Below are 27,618 nucleotides of genomic sequence, written 5' to 3' on the forward strand. Positions count from 1 at the left end.
CAATCTCAAAGAGGTGGATAAAATTAATACAACAACTTCCTCAGTTGGACAAGTTTGAGGTCAGTAGATGGTTGGAACCACCTAATTTTGGAAAAGTCTGTACAGCCCAGCAGTACCATTTCTGTGATGCCAGCGATAGTGGATACGGAACAGTTACCTGGTGTCATAGAACAAGAATTCTGTACTACACTCTGCTTTTGTAATGGTAAAATCTCGGACTGCTCCCTTGAAAACCATAACTATTCCTAGGATGGGGCTCATAGCTACGACTCAAAGATGCGACTATCCAGCCGTATGGATGTACTCAGGAGAAAGGAACTGCAGATGGAGCTGCAGGAATCTGTATTTTGGACAAACAGTGAATCAGTCCTTAAGTACATTAAGAATGATACCTCACGTTATAAAGTATTTGTGTCTAACCGGGTCTCACAAATCCTAAAGGTTTCATGCTCCGCACAATGGAGATATGTGGACACTGCCAAGAATCCAGTAGCCATATCTTCTAGAGGGGTGAAAGTTGAGTCATTCATCAAACATCCTACATGGTTGTCAGGACCTCAGTCCACAAAATATCTGCCATCTTTACCCTGAATATCCTGAGGTGAAGAGAATAGCGATAGTTAATGCTATACAAGAAGAAGTTGAGCCGGTCTCTCACTTGATCCAGTATTTTTCATCCTGGACACATTTGAACAGATCTGTGGTATGGAGCCTGAGAATAAAAGATTGGCTTCTGTACAGTAACGTCTGACCATGGCACACTCAGAGCAACAGAAGAGGATTTGTTTGACAGGTTCAAATAAAAACTCGGACTACCTGCCTGGACCAGCCTATTGGTGCAGGAGGCTGAGGCTGGTTAAGAATGAATAAGCCTCAGTAGAGATCCAGGATTCTGTGGACTCCGTGGAGCCTTGCAGAGCTCAAGTTGTAGATTACTTTTGGATTTATGACTTGTGCCCACTGATGGACTGTAAACTTGCTTTGTTCAGACATTTCTTTTAACTTGATTTTGACCCATGATTTAAACACGAAGAAACAAGATTTCAGCACAGATTATTATCATTATTGATGGACACTAATTTGCAGGCTTTAAAATTGTGATTTATTATTGCTAATGCATTTATGCCTCCTATTCGTTGAATTGCTGTTTGTTAATTATTGAGTAATAATCAGGGCAGTCAAACTTTTTTACAGTAGCAGGCCACACACCATCATTTATGCCGGTGCATAAGTGCACCCTCCTACCTTAGAAGGTAGGAGGGTGCACTACATCAGGGAGACTCTATTTTGAAAAATAGAGTCTCCCTGATGTATTTTGGAAGCTTTCAAGACAGGTGATTATTTAAAGAATAGAGTCAGATTGCATGTTTTAAATTGAATAAAAAGCAAAAATAAAGTGAATGATCAATTCTTCAAAAACAACATGTTTTTTTTATTATTATTCTTAAAACATTTTTTCACATGTTATTATCATGTTTTAACAAAGTTTTGAACAAATTTGCATAAAATTTATTGAATTCGAATTACTAGCACCATATAAAACAGATCAGATTAGGTGAATATATGACAATTTACTAACTTCTGAGCGCGCAGTGAGACAACACGTGCGCGCTCAGTTCCTTCTCTGCTCGCGCACTCGACCTGCTCATTCCATGCTCAACACCAGCTGTGCTGTGCGCTCGCTTGGCTGTTTCTCCGCAAGCGTCCCGCGAGAAGAGTTTTTCAGAGTTGAACTCGGATTGGTTCCAGCGCCCTCAACCAGAAGGCACAAATATCGCTCCGTTATATAATCGGGGAAATGTAGGCGGCGGCAAGAGCTGCTATAGACGGTGATTTGCCGCCGTTGATCGGCTACTTTTGTCTGCCCTGAATAATTAAAGGAACTGGTTGTCAGGGCTCAGCAGGCAGAGCCGTGCAGCCTTGCCGGCTCTGCGCTCTCCTCCTCTCCTTACTCCTCCTCTCCTTACTCACAGGTGACAGCAGTTGACAAGATAATTATATTGTACAAACATGATAATTATATTGTACAAACATGATAATTATATTGTACAAATGTGATAATTATATTGTACGAATGTGATAATTATATTGTACAAACGTGATAACTTTATCCAGATGGTGGCTCTAGTATGCTTTTAGTCTGTATTGACCGCAAGACTCATTTAAGAAAAAGATTTTTTTTTATTTTTAACAAAACGTTTATTGACACAAGTTAACAAATCACTGTTAAAAACATGATCAGAACAACCTTAAAAATAAATATTTACCTAAGGTGCTTGTTATATTTTAGTTCCCCCTGATCACAAACTGTACATAAAACCCCACAACTGCACAAAGTCATTCAAGTTTCCAGTAGCTCTGTAGAAGTGAAACACCAGTCTAATCCTGGCCTTTACATTGCACTTCCACAGAGCCACGGCACCGATATATAGATAGCCATTTTTGCCTCGGCAATTAATAAATTTAAAATTTGGGATTTTAACCTAGTGGCTTTAAAAGTAACGTACACCGTAAATAATAAAAAAAAAAAAACAGAACTGGTAAAAACTAAAGTCCCTTAAATGAAAGTTGCGTCATGGGCGTTCCATTTTTTTCGGGTCACGTGATCTCATGCGGCCATTTTGGGTCTAGGCTCAGCTAAAGCCGGGCGTACACTGTACGAGTTTTTCAGTCGTGGTACTTATATACATCTCAAACTGTGCGAGGGAACCGTGGGGTTTAAACGTTCACCGCTCACGATCTGTGCGGCGCGACGCTCGGACGAGACCGGACTGCTCACACTGTACGTCGTGTCCCCTCTGGGACCGCTCACTGTGGTGGCAGAGGCAGGCGAGCGACGGCAGGTGACAGGGACCCAGAGCAGGGGTTCGAGCCCAGCTCTGGCGAGGCACGCAGGAGGCACCGGGCGTCAGGGGAACGGAGGGGAGAGAGAGGAGGGACGAGACGCACCGGCGGCCGCGCGGCACGGCAGGTCGCCTGGCCCGCCCCCCCAGCAAGCGGAGGAGTGCCGAAACAGGCAGCAAGCGCGTTGCGCGGACCGCGGAGGAGTGCCGAAACAGGCAGCAAGCGCGTTGCGCGGAGGAGTGCCGAAACAGGCGGCCAGCGCGTTGCGGACCGCGGAGGAGTGCCGAAACAGGCGGCCAGCGCATTGCGCGGACCGGACGGCTCGCCCTCCCCAACACCGGCCGGAGGTTGCTTCAGGGACGCCCGCTTCCCTCCCTCCGCTGGCGGGGACGGAGAGGAGGGGAGGGCGCCCCCTCGTAGCTCTGCTTGAACAGCAGGATGCGCTCACAAAAACCTCACGCCAGCCGACTGAATTTCAAACATGTTTGATTTTCACCGATCGTCCGATTCCTGATCTGGAGGTAGTCGTGAGAAGCCAGTCCCCCCTCCTCCCCCCCTCTACGATCAAGCTGAAATTCGGCCGATTCAAAAAATGCTCGCACGACTGAAGAATCGGCCCGAAAAGGGGAAAAACTCGTACAGTGTACGCCCGGCTTAAGCTCAGCGCGTTTACAGCACTGCGAGCGACCGATTTCTTTTATTTTAATTTAATTTTAATTTATTTTTTCTGATTATTTCGAGTATTTCTTTATTTCGAAAATAAGCCACCATGCCAGGGTGTTGTGCCCACGGCTGCAGAAACAGCACTGATAAAGGGACGCGGATGTTCCGTTTTCCAAGCGATGAAGAGCGGCGTTTATTGTGGATCAACGAGTCAGTCGCTTGGACCAAGAGACGAACGAAACTTGGAGACCTACAACATACTCTCGCTTGTGTGAGGTATGTGGGCTTTTTTTTTTTTTTCTGAAGTCAGGGTTTCCCGCAGCGCTAAGTTTGGCGGCTGCCTCGCCAATATAAAACCAAAAAACAAAAAAAACGCGCAAAGCTTGTCTCTCCCCGCCAGTCCCCAACCGCTAAGCCGGGCATACCCTGTACGAGTTTTTCAGTGGTGGTACTTATATACATCTCAAACTGTACGATGGAACCGCGGGGTTTAAAAGTTCACCGCTCACGATCTGTGCGGCGCGACGCTCGGACGAGACCGGACAGCTCATTCTGTACGTCGTGCCCCCTCTGGGACCGCTCGCTGTGGTGGCAGAGGCAGGCGAGCGACGGTGGGTGACAGGGACCCAGAGCAGGGGGTCGAGCCCAGCTCACGCACCGCACCGGCGGCCGCGCGGCACGGCAGGTCACCCGGCCCGCCCCGCGAGCGGAGGCGTGCCGAAACAGGCGGCCAGCGCGTCACGCGGACCGGAGCGCTTGCCCTCCCCCCGCCCCGCGAGCCGACGTCCGGGCCCCGCGGGTCCCGGGCCGGGCGGAGGTCGCTTTGGGGATGCCTGCTCCCCTCCCTCCCCTGGCGGGGACGGAGAGGAGGGGAGGGCGCCCCCTCGTAGCTCTGCTTGAACAGCAGGATGCGCTCACGAAAACCTCACGACGGCCGACTGAATTTCAAACATGTTTGATTTTCACCGACCGTCCGATTTTTTTATGTGAAATTTTCTTCTGGACTTCTTGCTTTATTTCATTGTGCTGTAGCATAATGTGTGTCTGATTTTTGTCCTATGGGACCAATTCTGGACTTCAAGACAGTAAAAGAGAAGTATACAGTTCACTTAAAAATGTCTCTCTCAAGTCTTATTAAAATGTAATATCAGCTTTTCTGGATGCCTAGTAGGTGATCATCAACACTCAGTTGTGTTTTATTCAGAACACCTGCCTGAAGGGTATTAGAGGGTGTGAAACGCGCATAACATAACAGTGTTAAAGCGCCTGCCTGTGGCAAGTTTAGACCCAAAATGGCGGCACTCGCTGAGTTGGCGCAACTTTCATTTAAGGGACTTTAGTAAAAACTACACCAAAGAGGCTAAAAACACTCATCAAAAGGTTAAAGAAAGTCAACAGCCGTACACAATCCATAAAAACATGATAAACATTCTCTGACAAGCTGCAAAATGGAAACTCTTTTAAAACCCCGGGAGTAATGACTGATAAAAACGAGTTTTTGCAATGGCTCCATGAAGGATTCTCCATTAAAGATCCCCAGTCTGTTTCCTTATCGGAGGCTTATAAAGAGTCCTCCACTGGGGTTTCTGTCCTCCAAACTTGTCCTCTGTAAAATCAGGACCTAGGTGGAGGTCTGGGAATGGATCTGCAGGGTCTGGCGGGTTTTGAAAAACAGCTGCAAGAGACGCCTCTCTCCAGCAGTCATTCTCCTTTTCACCAGGTCCAAATGTCGCTGCACACACCTGGCAGAACAGACTCCGAGCAGCAAACCCATGTCTCGGACGTTGTCGAGATTCTGTCCTGCCACCTTCAACAGATGCCTTAAGGTCACTGTCCTCGACCTGCACAGCGCCTCCAACAGACCTGGTACCTTACTGCCACAGACATCCAGTCTCGTTCTATAAACCAAAGGCTCTTCTAAAAACCAATGCTGAGAGTTAAACTTTCTTGATATTTCTTGCTTAAAAAGAGCACAGGGTTTAAAAACACCCCGATAAAACTGAGGCAACCCCTTTAACTTTAAAAAGCTAAAATTGGTTAGAAGCAGAGCAGCATCCAGCCCCAATTTATTTACGCGTCTGAGAATACAACTGGTCACGTCTCTCCACACGGTGCCAGGAGGCCCTACCTGGTACTTCTGGAGGAACTGCATATTGTAAGTAGCCATTCTGCTTGCCAGGTGGACCAGGCCCTGGCCCCCCTCCTCCCTCGGTAAAAACGAGACAGACTGTGGCACCCAGTGTAAACCATTCCAAATAAAACTCCACCATCTCAGATTGTATTTTTACTAGCAGTCCCGGTGGTGGGTCCAAGACAGGGCGCTTGTGCCTCAGCTGTGATGCAATCAAGTTGTTTAAAACCAACACCCTGCCTCTATAGGACATCTGAGGGTGCCGCCATTTCCACTTTGTCAGTTTAGTCTTAATTTTTGTTTCCATGTCCTCCCAGTTTTTTCTGCACAGTCGTTTTATCCCCCATCTTCCCATGTCTGGACTCTCTAACCAAAAATTCATAGCTGATAAATGGTGGCACGTTAGACAGCATGATTTTAGTTGCTGGCAACATAAGTGGTGACACCTGCAAAAATAAACTATTAACAGAAATCCCAGACTCAACCAACTGTTGGTCCTGCTCCACCTTTTCAACAAACAATACCATAGCCCCGCTCATCCAGGCTGCGGACTTGATTGACCTATGTCCAATTACCTCCCCTCCTGCCAAACAAACTTCCCCCACACTGCACGGAGAGCGAGCACCCACCTTGATGCCATTTCTCTGTGTCAGCATGGAGAAACCTCCCACACCCACCACCATGGTGTTAGCAGCTGCTAGCAACACAGGCAGGGCTGACGACCAAAAACCCGTTAACACTCCAAACAACAGAAAAGTCCTTGAGGGAGAACCGGGAGCCTTTCACGCCGTTCGCCCACTGCCAGGGCTTCGCTTTTTCCTTAGTTCACCCTCACAGAAGATAAAACAGAAAACTTATTTGTTATCTCAGTCAGTTGGTCGACATCTTGCTGATTTCTAGTAAAAACAATAACATCATCAGCAGAGGCAGATAAAACCACTTTGCTATTAAAACCTGGTAAAACCAAACTGTGAATACTGTATCTTTTGAAGCAGGGGTTCTAGGGAGAGCGCGTGGAGCATCCCGGACAGCGCGCAGCCTTGGCGAACATCTCTACGCACCCTAAAAGAAGCACACAGACCACCGTTAATCTTTAGCATGCTCTCAATGCCACTGTACATCACCTGGATCTTGGCGATCAGACTGGCCCCGAACCCAAACCTCTCCGTTGTTCTGCACAGGAAGTCGTGTTTGACGTGATCAAACGCCTTTTCTTGATCTAATTCGATCAAGCCCGTTCTTAGACCCAATGAACCGTAGACCCTCAAAACATCCCAATTTAGGTAGATGTTATCTACCATGGACCTGCCTGGGTCGCAGTAGGTCTGGTCCCGTTGGATGACGTGCTCCATAGCTTCTCTCAGCCGAGTTGGCTTTGGAGAGGATCTTGTAGTCGGTACAGAGGCGAGCGAAAGGCGGCAGTTATTAATGTCGTGCGGGTCCTGACCTTTTTGGGCAGGAGGGTGATGACTACCCTGCGGCACGAAAGCGGCAGTGAAGCAGTGAGCAGACTTTCATTATAGACATCCAGCAGGTCTTCTGCTAAGAAGTCCCAGTAGGCTTTGTAAAACTCCACTGTGAGACCATGGTCTCACAGTGCCTACTGATTTACATTCTGGCCCTGCATACTCAGGAGGGCTGTGTGGAGCTGTTGTAGCCCCAGGGGACGCTCCAGCTTTGCGTTGGTCTCCTCAGAGACCTGGGGGCAGCCCACCGCAGAACTCCCCAAGTAGCTCCTGGTTGTCCCTATACGCACTCTCGAACAGAGAGGAGTAAAACTCTACAGCCCGCTTCCTAATCTGGCCTGGTTCACTCAGCTGCTGCCCTGTGTCAGATAGTAGGGAATGTATCACCTTCCTCTGCCCGCATTTCCTCTCCAAGCTAAAGAAGAAGCTAGAGGAAGCATCCATCTCTGTGATGTTCTGAACCCGCGACCTGACCAACACGCCTTAGACTTTAGTCTCCAGCAGGTTGGTTAAAACTAGCCTGGATTTGTGAGCTTCAATATGCTTTCGATTTCCTGTGGACTCACTTAGATGTTATAGTTCCACTATGTTCATCTCCAGATCGCTGATAGATCTGGTGATGTCACGAGTGACATTAAAAGTGTGCTGCTGACAAAGTTGCTTGATTTGAACTTTTAATGTCTTAAACACATTAAAATGGTGTCTAAAACAATAAAAATGATCAATACAAGCTAAAGCGCTACAGTCTTCTTTAACGTGGAACCATGTGTACTGTCTGGAGTCTTTGTGCGTCCTCCTCCATACATCCACCAGGCCGTGGGATGAGACCAGCTGCCGCAGGGCTTGTTGGGAGGCTGGTGAGGCTCATAATCATCAGACCTGCAATCTCCCAACCTATCCCCAATTTTCTCTAAAAAAAACGTTTCCTCTCTGCACCGACATTAGGAGCATAAATATTGATAAAAACCATGTTAAAATGGTCAAACTAAGCTTTTACTAAAAGATACCTTCCCTGGGTGATATTTTTTACATTAAAAGAGTTTGGGGTGAAAGCCATGGAAAAGAGGAGGCCCACCCCAGAACTCTGGGAGGTGCCGTGACTAAAAAAAAGCTTCCCTCTTCCACTCTCTGCGCCAGACTGTTTCATTGCTAAAATCACTGTGTTTCTTGTAAAAATAAAACGTTAATTCTTTTCTGTTGCCTCATTTCATAAATCATTGTGTGATTTATAGCCTCCCTAGCCCCATTAACATTTAAAGAAGCTATTTTAAAATTATCCATGTTGTGTAAAAGGCTAAAAACAACGCCACAATTAAACATCCACAATAAAAATAATAAGAAGCTAGTGCACATCATTACATTCAAATCAGAAATCCCTGGTTCCTCTTTCCTTCTAATGTGATATCTCGCAGAGAAGTAAAAGATTTTTAAATTAGGAAAGTATCTTTCTATTTTTATACCTCTTAAACCTTTTGTTTCCTGGAGAAAACCGCTAAAAGATTCTGCAGGATAACGTGCCTCTCCACAGCTGCTATGGGACAGAGACCTCACTGCTGTCAGACAGCTCACCCTCACTATCACTAATGTCTGACACCTTCTCTCTGTGGCCAGCTTGCTGACCTGTCTACTGGTCTGGACAGCAGACATCACATTTTTTTCTTTTACTGTCCCTTTTAAGTTGCATAGGAGCCTCCAGCTCCATCACCTGCTCCCCCTCTTTCTCCTCCTGCAGGAGCTACCACAGGCTCCTCCACATTCACTTCTTCTCCATTTGCCAACACCTCACCTTTCCCTCCCTGATCTCCACACAAACCATTTACCTCACCACCATTTTCACCCTCCTGCTCTGCACACACACCACTCTGCTCCATTTCACCCTGATTTCTCCCATCTTCACCATTCACTCCACAACTCTCGACCACACAACCCCTATTTTGCAGATTAGACTTTTCATTTGCACCTAAGTCTTCCACCAAACTCTCCTGCAGCAGGTGCTCCAGTCTCCGGACACACCCACCTCTTCACCGGCAGCAGCTGGTTGCTTCTCCACCTCTTCTGACGGGGCCGGTCCCGCCCGGTTTGGGCACATTTTTATCAAATGTCCCATCCTTTTCGCAAGCAGTGCACTTCGTGATTGATGATGTGGTAAACAGGATGTAATCAAAATCCTCTATTTTGACCTTAAAGCACAGGTTGAGCTCTTCGTCACCTTTGTTTAAGATCATATAGAGCTGTCTCCTCCTGTGCAAAACGACATGTTTTAGCAAGGGTGACTTACACCCCGACAGGATTTTCCTAAAGGGGTAAACTACTTTCCCATGGCGAGACAGCTCTTTGACGAGGAACTCATCGCAAACAAAAGGAGGGACATTTGATAAAATAACCTTTGTGGCGGGCTGCGGTCGTTAGCATCGACTCCTGAAAGAACAAGCCCGACTCGACCAACTGGTGCGCCTCCTCCACCTTCTCCACAAACAAAACCACGGCTCCGTTCATGCGGAAAGAGACACATACCAAATGTTTGCGTGTTTCCAAACCAACAGCATCCGGTTAAACACACGCAACGCGATTTATTTATATGCTCAACGAGGTAAGAAGCGCCAAAGATCGCCCCGTCCAGTTAACAGTTAACAGGTCTGCTTCAACAAAGCAGCGCCGGGTTATGTTTAAAAAACACACAGTGTTATTCACAAAGACCGCAAATAACTGCGTTCATTATTAGTCTGTTATTATCGTCCCAAAGCTGTAATGTGCCACAGCGCTGCACAGTGCGCACCGAAAGCAGGGCGCCAGGTGGAGAAAATGCATGCAGATGAAAACAATAGCGATGAGCTTCTATGTTCATGTGAACTTCTTTAAAATAATAGAAGAAAAATATAACCAGGACCCATGGAAGCAGTCTGGCGAGGTTATTGTTTCATTTTCTGAACTCAACCTCAGCCAGAAACGGTGCCACATAATCTCTCCAGAAACCCAGGATGCGTGAAACTGCTTTATTTGACAACTTCTGCTTTTTGACATTTTCTTTTACTAAATACATCAATTTGCTCCCTCTGGTCACCAATGTCCAAACAGCAGCTTAATCAACTCTTCACATCCACAAACGAATGCCTGACAGCCTGGAGCTGAACAAAGTTCACCGCAGCTTCTGCTTTGCCAGAGACGGAAAGAAGGCTTATTATGGAAGATTCTGAGGAGATTTGGACTTAGTGATATAGTTCACGGCTTCATCAGTCATTTCCCACATCAATTAAAAGGCCACATACTTGCAAATGGCGTAAACGTTACGTTTGCACATGTATTTCCTTGCTGTGGTACAAACTTGACAACGTTTCTGTTGTTTCACGTGATCTGAATTGGCTCCGCGCTGTCTGTTGCCCCACATGTAAACCCTGCGTACTGGAGTCAGTGACTCTGTGCTTGTTAACCGCTTGATGATTAATAAGAAATTGGTTATTGAAATTAATAAACGTTTGTGTGCACTTCCTTGTTTTTCCGTCAGAGTAAACTTTGTTGTTAACCACCTTACTTGAATTTGGGGCGTTTGCAGGATTATCTGGAGGTGGCGCACAAAGCGCACCTGAGCCACATCAACACTCCCTACGACTTAATGCGCAAGGCGCATAAAAAGCAACATTGTATGGCTAACCGATGAGACCAAATATCGTCCGCACAATAACGCTCAGTTCCAACCTGTATTTTACGCGAGCGCGTTTTTTTACGTCACCACGCGCACTTGCGTAAAATACGTGCGGTGGCGTTAATAACGTTTGGTGGCATTTTTTGCATATTATATTATCAGGAGGTTGTCTTTTATGTGCTCAGCCACTAGATTTAAAGGTGTTTTACCCAATAAGAACACTGCAGCACCAGACACAACCAGGAGGTCCCTGATCGTTGGGGAAAGGCAGAAAGAAGATGCACCTTCCTTTCTGATCCTGTCTAAATCCTGCTTAGTTCAATAATAAATTCTGATATTATACAAAACTCACTCTGCTTGTTCTCCCTACTTATGCCCATGTTTGAAGTCAATTTTTAAACGTCTGTCTACCACTTTTTTGTGATTTGAATCATCAGTAATGGTATAGTTTCATGCTCACTTTGCATTCTTGGAAATGTAATATATGTTTAGACCGGCCACTGATGATTCAAATCACAAAAAAGTGGTAGACAGACGTTTAAAAATTGACTTCAAACATTTAATCTCATAAATTTGGGCTTTCACTGCTATCTGCTGTCATATGAGAGTAACTACAACTTGACGACCATAAGCTTTTTCATATTTCTTTTGTCATTTTAAACATGAAACTACCAAAGCACAAGCCAAGTAGTAGAACTAAATGTTGAAAAGAAATTAAAAGCTAAATAAAATAAACCAGGTCACTTAATAAAGCTGCCTTTTCTGTATGCTTTGTATTTATATTCACATGATAATATTTTCAGAATTAATAACATTTCTGTTAAAGATTTCATTTATCTTCTGCACCAAGGGCATAAGTAGGGAGAACAAGCAGAGTGAATTTTGTGTAATATCAGACTTTATTATTATTCTTTCTGCCTTTCCCCAATGATCAGGGACCTCCTGGTTGTGTCTGGTGCTGCAGTGTTCTTATTGGGTAAAACACCTTTAAATCTAGTGGCTGAGCACATAAAAGACAACCTCCTGATAATACAATATGCAAAAAAACGGTACCAAACGTTAATAACGCCACCGCACGTATTTTACGTGAGCGCGCGTTTTTTACGTCACTGCGCGTTTCCAGCCAGAACGCGCGGTGACGTAAAAAAAAAGCGCGCTCGCGTAAAATACGGGTTGGAACTGCGCGTTATTGTACGGATGATATTTGGCCTCATCGGCTTGCCATAACATTGCATCTCAAACCTGCAGGTCAGGTCCTCAAACAGACAAGTATGTCACATTAGTGCGATGCGCATGGCGCACAGAAACAGCGCAATTATCCACACAATGGCCTGGATAACAACGGCAGGTGAATAGCAACATTCAGAGAGAGGGTGCCTACCCCGCACCACCACCACCTTAAAAATGAGGCAGGTGTCGTCCCAGACGACTTATCCCCGCCCGAATTTGTCGGGAGCGCGCATTATGCATGATGAACAAATACAATCAATTCCGCCTCATTTCCAAAAAATTAGGCGTGGAAATCAAGACGTTTTACTTCTCTTTACGCAATGGTGTCGTTACATTATAGTTCAGTTAGTGGGTTAAAACTGAAAATGTAACACTTGTTAGTGCAATTGTAGGTGATTGCTTTTTCGGTTAAAACTCGATTGATCACTCAATATAACACGTTCTGAGAAAATAAACAGCTCTGTGGTCATCGCCAGATGTGTCACGAAAATATTAGTTTTATCTTATTAGATTGTCCCATGTCTGTTTGCCAAAACCAAAAATCCACCTATGATGGTTATTTTGTCTACTTGTTCGTCTTTTCTTTTTTTTTTTTTTTTTTAGCTAGACCCGCATGAATTGATCATATAAAACTGATTGCAAATGAACACTGAATAAAGGTGCAGCCAAAATGATCAAATCTAATGAGATTTTAATTCAACCAAGAACCATATCAAGAAAACAAGATGTCGCTTTAAAAAAAAAAATAGAACATATGAGTGTCAGGATTTGTTTAACGATGAACTCAGAACACACACACAGGATAAAAGTTTGAGGTTTATTGAAGAGTAGATGATTGATGAGAGGTGAAACCAGAGATGCTGAACTACAGAGGCTCAGGGATGCAGGTGAAGGCAGGATCTGACAGCCTGGAGAGAGAGAGTTCAGCTAAGCTGGAAGGCTTGGCACTGAACCGAGTCTTCTCAGAGTGGCTAGTCAGGTTAGCAGAACTTGAGAGACACCAGGGCACAGAGCTGAGGTTCTCCAGGGCGGCTAGTCAGGTTAGCAGAACTCTGGAGACACCAGGACACAGAGCAGAACCTCTCCAGGAACAAACAGTGAACGAATAGTCTTTAGAGTGACTGGCAGGACTAACCTTAACAACAGGAGCAAAACAAAGCTTCCAAGGCAAAACGGGAACTGGCATGGAGAGGTGTAGTATGATGATGGACCAGCACTAAAGTGAGGCAGAGGGAGGTTTAAATAGAAAGACTAACAGGTGAAATGCATCTGACTGAATAATTACTAACAGGTGTGACTGACTGCAAGGAGAGTGGAGTGAAGGCTGAGTGGAAGGGAAGGAGGAAACTAAAATTTAACAAATTAAAACCCAAACAAGGTGGAAAAACTGAGAATAATAGTAAACCAAAGCCGAATCAAAACTAAACCATGACAATGAGGAGTTTTAAAAAATCTATTTAATTTTAATAGAATAGACTGTTTAAAAATATTTGTACTTCACATTAAAAGTTTTATTGATTTCAAGCACTGCAGCTCATTGTTATAATTGTTGACCAGACAGGTTGGTCAAAAAGTTTTCTCAAGCCTTGACAAGCAGCATTCACCCCTCCACAAGCGCATAGAGCCACAGTGGACAGTCGTCTGCGTTGTTGATGGCTTTGCAGCAATCCCTCATGCTGACCATGCATGAAGTGACAGTGGTCTCATGTTTAAATTTACACTGCTATCCTTAGGTTTTGATTAGTGATCTTTTTTACTGGGTTTTTGAGGCACAAGTGGCTAATTGTTTCAAAGTAGGCTAACAGGAAGGGGAGTATGAGAGGGACCTCAGGTGGACCTCAGGCTGCATCGAGGACTATATATATATATATATATATATATATATATATATATATATATATATATATATATATATATATAGATAGATAGATAGATAGATAGATAGATAGATAGATAGATAGATAGATAGATAGACAGACAGATAGATAGAGATGGTGTAGTGTATAAATAGTTTTGAATGTCAAAAAAAGGCTAAAGAACTGTGCATGTGATGATGTCAGGAGTACATGAGTATGCTTCTGTTCCAATACATAAGCCCCGTTTACACTACCCTTTTCTTAACCGTGCCGAGAACGGTCCAAGCTCAGTAACTGAGATAACTTTCGAGTGTAAATGGAACGCAAACTGAACTGAACCGTGCCAGACACAACTGGACCGCGCTAAATCTAGACCAGTTCGATTAGTGGGCTCGGCCCGGTTTTTCAGTGGCACGGTTCTCTGATAACAAAAAGCGCATGAGCAGACCGTGTCTTCTCCTCACAGTCATCTGACTAATTTTGCGGTTTCAGACATTCATAATAATACTAGCTCCCCTACCGTGCCACACGATTTCCAGTGATGATTCTACTTAGCAGTGTGATGAACCTCAGCGTCTGACGTTGTTTCCTGCGTCTGTAAATCCTGATTAGACGTTCGCTTGTCTTATCCACGTCCCAAAAGCCGACTGTCAAGTAAATTTACCAAAGGTTGCCTTCTTCGCCTGACTCTCCACAAACAATGAAACATCACAATTATAACGAAACATAACTTCCTGAATGTTACAGGTGCCGCCATTTTCATTTGCTTGATTCCCTCCTTTAATCCTAGAGAGCAGTAGTACCGTAGATCGTCACTAGGAGACGAGGAACCGTGCTAGCGTGATGTGTAAACGGTCGTAAGAACCAAGCTCGGTACGGTTAACTGATTAACTGATAAAAAGCTCGGTCCAAACTCGTTATGGATCGGTTAAAAAAGAGTAGTGTAATTGGGGCTATAGAGATACGCTCTGCATGCTCGCAGTCTCCCCAAGTACAATTTTCCTGTGTTCTTGCCAAAACCGGACTTGACGAAACTGTGAGCTTGGCCTTGGCCAATAGTTGTGAAGGTGGTTGATCTTAATATTGGCGGCTGCAAAATTCTTTGGGTAAAAAAACTGTTAGAAAAATTAGAGGCAGAAATAAATCATTGTTTCAGAAATAGAAGGATGTTAAAATAAAATAAAAATTAATATTTATAGTGGAGTAAAAACATGTTTTAAAAATGTCGTGGTGAAAATCCGTATGAAACAAAAATAAAAACAATTTTTAAAAATGTTGGTGTGAATAAATATGAAACAATAAAAAAGGTTGCAGTAGAAATCCGGAACAAAAAACCCACTTCAATAAATACACAAACACAAAATAAAGACTTCAAGAAAAATGTATAACAGAAAATAAGTCAGTGAAAAAGCAAGAACAAAAGTAAAAATAAAAGTGGAAGTTAAAATATATATTTGATGAATAATTGATCAGTTGTTGAAAAAATATCTTCTTTTTATTGTTTTGTCACATTTAATGGCACACCAATTCATATTACTAGCTACTTATTCAAGCAATTTCATACTATTAAGTCCTTCATTTATTTCTGTATGTATTTTTAATTATGGCAGGATTCGTCCTTCGTAGTAAAACACATATATATCAAAAGGGAATTAAAAGGACATATTACAATTACAAATAATAATCACAACAAACCTGAATTGCATTTGTGCACCGAATAAAGAAATTGTCATCATATTAAAGTGATTGTCAGAATTATAAGAATATATACGTCAAATTGTTGAGAAAAAAATGTGTTTATTATTTTCATCTGTCAACCAACACATTTTTCAGCTTGTAACGGCACATGTGTATATTTATTTGAAAAACATTTAACATATCTGCTGAAATATCAATATTAGCTCTGTTTCTGAAACCTTAGATGCTTTTAAAGTTAGCAATGAACTTGTTTGTGGAAGTTTTCATAAAATTCCAATGTCCTATAGAAAATCATTCCTATGTGTGGGAACAAGAACAAGGGTTTGTATAAATTGAACAAAGAAAGCAAACAAAAAAAGCATATGCTTTCATACTTGATCATATGCTTACATTTCTGTTATGGAATCAACACAAACCTTCAGCTATAAACCAGAAAGGTACTCACTGCCTCAACATGATTTGTTTAAAATAATAATAATTCACGCATAGCCTATTATTAATTTTACATTTTACTGTGAATCTTCCATTTTGTGTGAAACCTCAACCTATTTTCAGTCATTTGCCTTTATTACTGATACATTAGTATTCAAGTGTTTACGTTAGAATACCCCATAAACTTCTTGTGTGTAGGAATTACTGGACAGTATTCTGTTTGCTTCTCTCCTTCCGTTGTATTATTTGTTGGATACTAAATGGCATAACTTGATCTAAATTATGCTGAACTGAAGGCAGTTTTTATTAAGCAGTACGCTGTCCGTTTCAGCACTCAGTTCTGGGTATGAACCATATGTCCATGGCTGGTCCAGAGCTGGTCCACAAGTATGTGCAATAGATCACCTTGCCAGACCTTTTATTGATGTGAACAGCTCTTCAACCTTGTAAAACAGATAACACCTGACCCCGTAACAAATCTTACCATTCTTCTGAGTGCTGCATCATCCAGTCCCCTGATGTACTGCTGCAGAAAACAGAAGCTTTGATTTTTAGCTTGAGTTGTTAGAGATGCATCCAGTAACTTCAACAAAGTTCTCGTTGTTGGCTTTTTATCTTCATACATCTGTAGAACAGCTTGTGGGCTGGAAAAGGATTCCTTTAAAATGTGGCTAGCCAGTTGAAGACATTTGTTCTGCAGCATATCTTGGTTTTTTTGGATCAAATGCTTTTGTGCTTCACTTACAAGGATTACTTTCAAATTGTTTTCTGTTGGAAGTGTTGTTACATTTAAACAATCCAACAGATCAATAGGTTCATCTCGGTCCTCATTTAGACTGTCTGCTTTGAAAGCAGTGGTCAGAAGATCTCTGTCTGATTGACAGATGAACAGGAGAAGGCTTTAGAACAGCATTTCATCTGAGACTTTACTCTCACCAAAAATGAGAGCAACTCAAAACGCAGGGGCAAGGCGACAAGGAAAGCATCCATGATCTTTACATCCCTGAAGCAGGACCCAGCCAATGGATTTCCATTCTTCTTTCTGCCATTTATTAGGCAGTGAAGGGACCCTCTCTTCCTCCCCTTCGGTCCATAAACTCAGTCCAAAAAGCGGCATACACGTCTCTTGAGACACCGTCTGCATCAGTTCCTTTTTCATCTATTAAACTGAATTTCAGGGTTTGACATAGGAGTGTTTGATACTTAAACTCCTCAAGAAGATTGCTCCGGTGAAGTTCCACAGTGATGCAAACCATTTCATATGATGCTGTACTGGTTTGCTTGCTTCATCAGCTCATACTGAGGTGAAGTGTGGAAGGAAGTTCAGTAGATATGATACTGTAGAACAGCCAGCGGTCTGTGGAGCTCCAGATAAACTGCAAAGCGCACTTATTGTTGCGCTTTACAATGAACTATCTCCCTAATGACTGCTGTGATGAAAACCAGGCAAGACGCAGTGCATCTTGGGAAATGCTGTCTGCAGTAATCTGAAGGCAGCAGAAAAGCGCACGAGGTAACCAGGACAAAATCGGAAGTGGTAAAAATTTACCTTCAAAGTAAAACAGTTTGAGGCAGAGTGGGAAAGATGTGCTGCACCATAACTGTATATTTGAGTTCGAGTTTGTGACCGATCAAAGATTTAACATTTTGGATAAATATAATGAATTCCCAACATCTCCAGGTGATGTAGCCAGAGTCAACATGTAGCAGCATGTTTATAAATCAGTACTAAATAAAACATGAAACTTCCTACATTTTTGTTCCTTACGTCCATCACTTTCTCGTGCTTCATAGTCAAATCGCTAGCTTTTGTGAGAAAACATCTTGGAAGGTCGTGAGTAGAAATTTGGAAAACATCTGAGAGGTGTGGCAGGTAATTTTATTCCATCCACCTGCAGGAAAAACTTTTTTTTTTTTTTTTCCAAATACAGCTGAAGTTTCTTCCAGCTTCCACATCTACCACAAATCCGTCAGTGAGTCAGATCGGGGGCCAAATCCGTTGTCAAGTCATGCTCCAGGTTCTCATTTGAATTCAGGTCGAGGCTTTGACTGGGCCACCCTGACACATTAATATGCTTTTATCTAAATCATTCCACTGTAGCTCTGGTCCTCTGTTAAGGGTTGTTATCCTGCAGGAAGGTGAAGGTCTGTCCAAGTCTCACGGTCTTTGCAGTGTCTAACTAGTTCTCTTTTATATTGGTCTTCTTTTTCTTTTACCTTTATTTTACCGCAATGGTCCTGGGGATTTAATCTCTTTTTCTAAGGAGAGATGGCCAAGATGCACACCAGTGTACAGTAAAAAAACAAGCAAAAAATGCATTTAGCTCCATCATTCTTCTCATTTGTTCTGACCAGCACCCTTATCCTTGCTAAATAAAGCTTCCTCACAACAAAATACTGCCGCCACCATGTTTTACTATGGAGATGGTGTGTTTAGGGGATGTATCCATTTCTCCCACACAGTATTTTGAATCTAGCCCAAAAGGTTCAACTTTTCAGTTTATCTGACCAGAGCCTCTTGTTGCACTGTGCATCCTACATTGCTTATGACAAGCTGCCCACAAGACAAGTTGTTTTTGTTTTCTTTCAACACTGTCTTTCTTCTGATCACTTTTCCACAAATACCAGATTTATGGAGTGCACAGCTAGTAGCTGTCCCATTTACAGATACTACCACTGGAGCGGTGGATCTCTACAGCTCCTACGTTACCTTTTGTTTTTTTATGATAATTTCCTTGATCAGGCTGTCAGGTATAGACAGTCATTTTTTGACAGGTTGGCCGCAGCACCATATATATCCTTTCCATTTTGGATGTTGGATTGAGCTATATGTTCTGTGACGCTTTCTGAGTTTTAGACCATGTTTTATGATCTAACCCTGCTTTAAATTTCTCCACATTATACCTGACCCGCCTATGTTTCTTAGTCTTTGTGATGCTGTTTGTTCACTGATGTTCTCTGACAAACCAGTGAGGAATACACTGAATATGTGGCTTTTTAATAGAGGTTAAATCACACATAGTTGGAATCTATTTACCACTTATGTGACTTCTCAAGGCAATCTGTTGTTATTTGGTGGTCTCTGTGTAACGATGGCTCATTACAGCTGCACGCCAATCTTCTCAGATTTTTACTAGCAAAAAATAAAATAGAAAACTATGAAAAACATGTTATTTATTTCCCTCTTACAATCATTTACTACTGTGTGTTTAAAAAATAGAAAATTGTAGTTGTAACGTGAAAAGGACTCAACGGGTATGTCAGAAGGTTTCTGATCACGTTGCCAATACTTCAGCATTCTTTTTTTTTCAAGCTCCTTTATTTTGAAAGGTATAAGCGGAAGCAGTGGGTGATATTCCCCCCTAACAGAAGATTGACTCTGGGTGTCTTCCCCAGAGAAACGTCAGTATTTACATCAATATTTTCTGAAGGCTTCTCCGACTCTGCTGTCCGGCTCGGACCGGGATTCCGCCCGTCCGGTTCTGACCCATTTAATACACCGTTATTGTTCCCTTCCCGTAAGGCGGTGGCAAGTCCCGGTTCCGTGTGTCTTTGTGAGGACCGGAGCGCTTTCCTGAGATGTGGCTGAGCGATAGCCGTCTGCCGTGTGCACTGCAGTGGTGCGCAGCTTCGCCCGGACAAACACCTGTGCGCCTCCGCTCTCCGCCGGCCGGCCTCTGCCATTCATGCTGAGTAGGTATGGACGCGGTGAAAGCAGCGCACCGAGACATCCACGCAGCTGCAGACACGGAGGGGGGGAGGCGTGGGGGGGCTCTTCGTGAGATTGTCTTGTTTACCAAGGGTCGCTCCCTGGTTGCATTTGTGCTGCTTTAGTTTGAGAGGCAGCGCGGCCTGATGGCAGCAACTCCTGGGTGGCTTTGAAACAAAAGGAGTGAATGGAGGAACAAGAGTGCGCCTTTATGCGCTATTTGGTGCCGTTGCTGGTTTGATTCTCACTTAACAGGCGTTGGTGATGGTGGTGGTGGTGGGTTGGTGAGATGTGGGGGTGTGGGGGCGTCTTGATGCTGTCAGACAGGATGGAGGGGAGGATCTGTAGGAGCAGGAGAACCGGACCATTTTTGGTGAGAGCACATCGTGGAGTTCTGATCACAGCTGACGCATTGCACTCCTCGCCTTGTGGCTGCTGGTCCATTAGCATTATATAATCACACTCATGTAATGCAGCCTTCTTTTGATACTAAGACGTATATCACCCCCCCTTCCCCCCCAGGAGCTATTATAGCAGCTCCTGCTGAGCAACCTATGAAGGCCAATTATAAATGAAGGTGGGCTTCAACTATGTTTTCGTTTACATAATTGTGCGTTGTGTGTGTGTTACTCAGTGTTAGAGAAGGGAGAGATTTGTTTTAAATGCAGCAATGTGCCCATGACTCATGGTTTTATAAAGTGCAGTACAGGGGGAGAGTGTGCAAGGGAAGGCTGGATTCCAGTTTTTGCTCACTCTGTGTGTGCAATCAAGTCCAAGTCCAGCAGGTGTTTGTTACATGCTGTGAATCAAGATGGACAATTTGCTTCCCTAATATAAAAAGACACGTGTGTTTTGTATGGTTTGCGTATGCCCAAAACCATGGCAACATATGAAGGCCTTCTCTTGTTAGCCTCGGCAAAAGGCCTGAGCTAGTATGAGATTCTAGTGCTGTGATAACCTTAAAATACCACATTTTCATGGTAGTTACACAAAAAGCAGAAACAATCATGCAGGAGAGACGCAGCGATCGGGCTTTTCTTGGCCCGTACCAATTTCCTGTTGCTTCGCCGATTCCAATTTTGATAGATACTGTAGCTTTTTTCTCCTCTGGATGGTAAAACAATAATAACACACACATAGATATATGATATTGTTCAGTGGGGTTACTTTTAAATTCAACTAACAACGAATAAGCTGAGAGATCAAGTTCTCTTGTGCACAGAGGTATATGTCCATCAATTTTATCTGATTTTTACTAAACTCAAAAAGTGCATCAAGGCACATGCTTTTAGATGAAGGATTTAAAGGCTGAAAATGGTTGGGGTGGTGGTGCTTGTAATGGAAAGTTAAAAACAGAAAGTGATGTTTCAATATTTAACCTGCCAATCACCGATCAGACCCAGTCAAGGTTTAATCAGCAGATTCCGGTCCTGGGACAGTTGAATAGGAGAGATTTCATTCCTTTTATTTAAATTATAAATGTACCAATTGTTCCCGCTCCTGCTTTGATGATAACAAAATAATAACAGTCTGTCTGGCATCCACTAGTTTTATTTTTTAAACAAAGCCCTGGTAAATTAAGTATTAGTTTTCAGGGGTCCCTTGTGCAGAATATTACCCCTTTTTGTCATAACACAAAATGTGACCACTATGATATTTGCTGAGTAATTAGTCAATTAGGAGTATTCATAGCTGTCAGCTGCTTGACAGAGATGCAGCTTGGAGCTTATCAGCTGCAGTTGGTCAGCAGCTTTACCTCAACACTTATAGTGTCTGTGCAATGATCGGCCCTTGTTTCTAACACCAGAAAATATTTCCAAATTAGCCAAATGTATCTTTCTTGTCAGCAGTAGCTTTCTTTCAGCCAAACGGTCGGCAGTGTGCAGCAACACGTGGGGGAGGGACAGCACTGTGCTTTTCTGTTTTATGGGCACTCCGGTTCTTTCTGTGACATCTCATTAAAAAGTAGAAAGTGTAGGAACCCTATGGCATGAAAACTTTTGGGCTTTTGAAGCCGTAACTCCAAATAAACCTGCATGCCTTCATCCCGGTAACCGACCCATTGCCCTCTCAGCACCCTCCAACGCCGTGAAATAACACGTCCTGTTGTCTTTTATCTCTCTTCCTCTCCTTCTGTCTTTGTTTTGCAGAGGACAGATAACCTCAGGCGAGGTGTCCGTCTCCATTTGTCGGAGGGTAGAAGCAAGGGAGCAGCACAAACACCGCACAGCCAGACACCATGCAAGGAGAAACCTGCCCTCCTCGCAGAGCGCTGAAATGCTAGACCTGAAGAGCGAGAGTGTCACATCCAATCAGCAGACTGTTTACATCGGAGGCGGCCACAAGAGCCGCTTGACACTTGACTCCATAACAGCCCGCGTGTGGTTCGAGGCGCCTTTCAGTCACAATCAAGTAAAGACGCGTTAACTGATCCTTCATCATTACTTCATACTTCTGTCGGATTCATCAGCCCAGAGGCGACCTAAGATGGAGTGGTCGCTGGAGAGTGTGAGGGAGATGGTGGCTGGGGGGATGCAGTCTGTGAGGGAATGTGAGATCTGTGCAATCGCCATAGCCATGTGTGTGCTGCTGCTGTTCCTGTGGTACTGTTACAGAGTGGGCCGGGAGCACGGCACCAGCCCCCTGCGAGGCAGGTATCTGTCTGGGCCCGGCCGGATCGGAGGCGTGGTCGGGGGTTTCATGAGTTCAGACTGTCGAGGCAGGGGCAAAGGGAAGCACGGGTCTCTCCTGGAGGAGCAGAACGGCTTCGCCTTTTGCCAGTCCTCCGAATGCTTCCGATGCACCAGCGCTGGCGAGAGCCTGAACCAGAGGCTCTACCATAGCCTGCAGGAATACGCCAAGCGTTACACCTGGTCGGGTATGGGCCGGGTGCACAAGGGGGTCCGCGACCAAGGCCGGTACCTCAACAGCCGGCCAACTATCCAGCGGCCAGAGGTCTTCTTCCTTCCCGACCTACCCTCGGCCCCCTTCTTCTCCAGAGAAGTGCAGAGACATGATGTGGAGCTGCTTGAGCAGAGTTTCCCTGCCCTCCTGGCCGAGTTCGAAAGCATCTACCACCAACCCCCGGCCCGCAGCGGCTCCTCCCTCCCGCCAGGCTGGAAGGCGAACAGCACCCCTCGCGGTCAATGGTGGACGTACTACCTGGTAAACCAAGGCACCCCTTTGGTCCTCAATGTCAGGAGATGTCCGCGGGCGTGGCGGGTGCTGGGTCAGCTGCGCACCTTCATCGCCAACAACGTCTTTGGGAACGCCTGCTTCTCCGTGCTGACCCCCGGAGCGCTCATTACGGAGCACTACGGTCCGACCAACGTCCGGCTGCGCTGCCACCTGGGTAAGAGCGCCACATGAACTGAAAGGGATCAGGCTCAGTGTGTGTTAACCTCAGCGTAGCAGCAGATGGTTTCACAGATAAGCATAAATCAAAATGAAAAACATGGGCCAACACAGTGAATAAGCAGCTGTAGTTTTTATAGACTGAATTCTCTTGAGTGACGGAGCCACACGGGTAAAGTGTGCCAGATGCAGGAGTCATTATTGTTCTCTCTGTACTTTGATCTTATTTCCATCTGTGCTCTGTGAAATGACTAGGCAGTCGTCTTTCTTCCTTTGGAGGAATATTATTTTAAAAAAAGCACACTGTAAGGATGCGGACACCACGGATGAAAGTTAGATCGCAGCCTGATTTCATTTCCGCCTGTTATTTTTCTCTGCCAGGTCTCAGAGTGCCTCAGTCTTGTGAGCTTGTTGTTGGGGGAGAGCCACAGTGCTGGTCTGAGGGCAGCTGTCTGCTTTTTGACGACTCCTTCCTCCACAGGGCTTTCCATGACGGTAAGACGGGTGACATAACCCAATCTGAGAAAAACCGAACACCTTCCAACAAGACTCTGACTTGGGTCTCAGTTCATGACAGTGTTGTAGTACTCGAGTCCGAGACTCGAACTCAAGTCCGAGTCATTAGCTAAATTTAGAGACTCGTGACTTGACTTGGACTTGAGCACTGATGACTCGAACTTGGACTTGGACTCCTACATTCAGATCATTCTGACTCGGAGATTGAGAAAAAGACTCGACTTTTTTTTATATCATTAGGCTATAATTTTAATATGTCATTAGAATATTATTTGGTATATGATTTTAATATCTAGTAGTGCAATGTGCTGGAGTGTGGATTTTTTTTTTAGTTTATAAACATGTAGGCTATGCTTACTTTAGTGCGGAACTTGGACTCGACTTGGATCAATAATGACTTGACTCGGATGAGTAGTGGACTTGACTCGGACTTGAACACTGGAGACTCGAACCTGGACTCGGACTCGAGGCATAGTGACTTGACTACAACACTGGTTCATGAGCATGACAAAACGTAAGTGCTCGATTTCTGCCCATTTAAATGTTTGCTGTCTTTGCAGGCAGCCCGGAGGACGGCCCCAGGGTGGTGTTCATGGTTGACCTGTGGCATCCCAACGTGGCCGCTGCCGAGAGACAAGCCTTGGATTACATTTTCACTCCGGGCCGTTTGGAGGACAGGGAAGGGAAATAGTTGCGAGTGAGAAACCATGTCTTTGAGTGAGAGACAGTTGGAGTTTAGAATAAGCGTCTGTTTGATTGGGGAGTGACTCTTTTTCTGCCTCCAGACCAGCTTTTCACATTCACTGTGTAAATATTCTCCAGCTCTTGCAGTAATGCTCACGACTCTTCTCAGCAGACAACCGGACGTTGGGCCTCTCTTATCAACTGCTATTTCACCCGTGAAGCCATAAAACACAATAATACATTAGCTTAGTCATATAGTATCGCTTATATTGTGAACACTTAATCCAAATGTTATCCATTTTAAACATTTTAAAGTCAAGAGGTCATATAAAACCTTTCCGATATGCCGATGATTCGTTGCTATTCATGTTAAAGCCTCATGTTTCCTCTTAGATATGCCTTGTCCTTGTTTACCCAGATTGGTTACTTTTCAGAGTGTAAATAAGATTTGCACACAAATGTTCCAGTTAAATGATGAAGCACTTAAAGTGGATGGGTCTGCTTTGCCCTTTAAAACACTCAAAGAGCAGTTTAAGCCCAATAACAAGAAAGTAGACACATCTTGAAGAGAACTTTTTGAAAATCTAAAAGTGTTACAAAGAGCCTGTTACAATCGTCACCCCTAAACACAACTTTTGGCATCCAAAATCTCTCAACTGGATATGTAAGGGTTTTTGGCACTCTATGTTTTGGTGTAGCGATTACTGCCAGTCTGTCCAATCTGCTTTTTGGAGGATTTCTAGAGAAAAACCCTTCGGGGTCTGGTGCCGAGCTGTGCATCATGTAAATCATTTTCTATCATTTTTCCTGTCTAACACAACGTGGACAGGCCATGCTGAAGTGTGCCAAGGCAGGACAGATCACTGAACTTCAGCGAGTAGTATTTTCTTCAGGACTTGATAGGCTTGGAACCAGAGCAAATCTGACAGGGCCAATTAGTTTTGGCCTTTAGAATAAGACTGCTAACGTTCTACATCAACCCTGAGAGGTTCCACCAAGTAGGTACTTTGGTTCCGCGATAGCAGGTTGGTTTTTGAAAGCTCACATGGTTGCAGGATTTCTCCGGGTTGATTTTTGAATAGACAGAGGCAAGTTGGAGAGACGGCCGTCTTTATGGATTTATGACCTTAATTGTTAAGGAGACATTTCCAGTAGCCGTTGTAAAATTAAAGGTTATATATCTGACATGACATGTCATTTATATGCTATACCATGGGACCATACTGGACAAATAATTCTGTTAAATTACAAATTACTGAACTTTTTTTTTGTTCATAAATCAATGCTGTCACTTACCAATCACCATGTTAGATACTCCTAACTTTGGTCTAAGTCTGAGGGGGGAAAGGATTTCTAAGAAATGACCAACGTGTTATGGAGGTGTACGTTATACCCTTTTTGTTTTGGCTATCAGTCAAAGCAGTTGTATGATTTGATATAGAGGGATAAATATAGAACAGAGTGTGTACAACATTTTAAACTAACTTAAAAAGAATGTGTAACTTCATTCATGCCATCTCTTAGAGCATAATGGGTCCATAGGCCAACCGATTCTGTTAACTATTAATGAAGCCTTGTTTTGACAACATGAGAAAACCTGCCTACATTTCCACAAGGGCTAAAATATATGTATTATTTGGTATTTTTATACATATCGCCACATTTGCATTCAGATTGTCAGGACGAGGACCTTAGAATGTTTACATTTCTCTGAATGACTTCATCCTCCTGCTACCAGAATGTGAACACGTTGTCATTGATTGTGTTACACGTCACAACTGACATTAAATCACAGTTACACATTTTTTTAGCTGAAACATCGTTTCTAAAAAAGCACATTAAGCCACAGTTAAGCAACACATAAGCAGCAGGGGATTACTTTTCCATTTTTTGTTTGCTTGTTTTTTTTTTAATTGAAGGGCTGGGTACAATCATGGCAGGGAATCTTTGGCTATTTCACATGCACACCCAGACGCTGAAGTTTCTTCTTTTTAGAATAGAAATAGGATTTGATAACCGAGGTCCAATGTCCACGATGATGTGAATGTTTACAGTTACAGATGCTGTCACTGTCCCCGTGCCTGGCGGTGTGGTGGTTAGTTGTGCTCCCCTTTGAAAAGCAGTCCTGTTTTTTTGCCGGACGTGGTTGGACAAGCACATTTCAAGTTTTGACGTTTTGTGAATAGGCCTGCGCAGCGACAGTGGAAGTGAGGGATTTTTGGTAAAATTTACTAAACTCTTCTAATTTGGTTGCATTTGATATACCAGGTTTGTATTTCTGTACATATGTATGAAGTGGAAGGAAAGCAACACCCTGAATGCCCGGAAATGTCCTGAAATGACTGTCCCCAATGCTTTAACTATTGTGTTGTCTTGATTTATAGCTAAAGTGATTGCATCATCCTCCGACTGAAGAAGCCAACCATGAAAATTTGTTTTCGATAGATTTGATCAGTATGTTCTGTGAAATGTTTATGAAGTACTCTCTCTTTGTTGTTCCGTGATGTTTTCTTTAGATCACTGTAATTCTGCAGCTCAGTATGGTACCTGTTATAAAAGTCACAATCCTTGCTCAACGAGCCTCCGTGGATAAATGTGCGCACCGCGCAGTCTAAAAGCTAGTGAAAATGAATCGCCTCGGCTTTTCCCGTCCACTGCAATTCAAGAAACCCGTGTTCCGTTCTAATGTTTACAAAGCTGTGATCATTTACACGCCATCTACAACATCAGACAACACCGACTATTGCGTTGAGCTGTGCATAATTGGGTTGAAAATCAACAGTGCTGCTTGTCCAGTGGAGAAAACAAACTCCCAAAGCATTGGCATGGTGCACACTGTATGATGGAGCACCCATTTTGTTTACATTTGGATCAAGGATTTTGTCCTTTAACACTTGTGTGTATTTTGAACAGTATTTCTGTACATTTAATAAACGGTGGAGTATCTTATATAACCAGCTGGTGTCGGAGTCCTCCCTTTTCCACAGAAATCTCACGTGTCTCAATCTCCTCTTCAAATCTATGCATTAACTCCCCTGCAGTTTGCTGATTGGGTCTTTTTGATAATTAGGCCATCTGTACAAGCCCTACTTTAGTATTGATTACACACTAACAAAGAGCGGTAATGTAAAGTGTAATCAATACTGGAGAAGGTTTTCTGTGGAGGACTTTGTCCCCCTGAAAGGCCTCCCTCAGCACAGTGCAAAAGAGAAAATGTGTAGCCTGCATGCATCAAGGTCTGTAGGTAGTCTTAACACAGTTTTAAAGATCAGTAATTACAGAGTTGCCTCATGAAATGATGAGACAAATAATGCCTTTCTGATAAAACAGATTTCTAGCTGTGATAGATAGATAGATAGATAGATAGATAGATAGATAGATAGATAGATAGATAG

The 27,618-nt window shown here is 43.7% G+C and overlaps 1 protein-coding gene across 2 annotated transcripts; it reads left to right on the forward strand.

Moving 5' to 3' along the window:
- The first annotated feature begins 19,314 nt into the window (after positions 1-19,314).
- Positions 19,315-27,180, forward strand: asphd2 (aspartate beta-hydroxylase domain containing 2). Of its 2 annotated transcripts, none has more exons than XM_036144577.1 (4): positions 19,315-19,657; positions 21,820-23,021; positions 23,405-23,518; positions 24,100-27,180. In XM_036144577.1, exons 2-4 carry the CDS (start codon positions 22,157-22,159, stop codon positions 24,228-24,230), a joined length of 1,110 nt encoding a protein of 369 aa, XP_036000470.1. In that variant the 5' UTR covers positions 19,315-19,657; positions 21,820-22,156; the 3' UTR covers positions 24,231-27,180. The 2 variants fall into 2 exon arrangements, with proteins under 2 accessions (XP_036000470.1, XP_036000471.1); XM_036144578.1 differs by having other exon boundaries at positions 19,315-19,653.
- Positions 27,181-27,618: the final 438 nt, after the last annotated feature.

This window comes from Fundulus heteroclitus, chromosome 12 (genome assembly GCF_011125445.2).
Source record: "Fundulus heteroclitus isolate FHET01 chromosome 12, MU-UCD_Fhet_4.1, whole genome shotgun sequence".
Lineage (NCBI taxonomy): Eukaryota > Metazoa > Chordata > Actinopteri > Cyprinodontiformes > Fundulidae > Fundulus > Fundulus heteroclitus.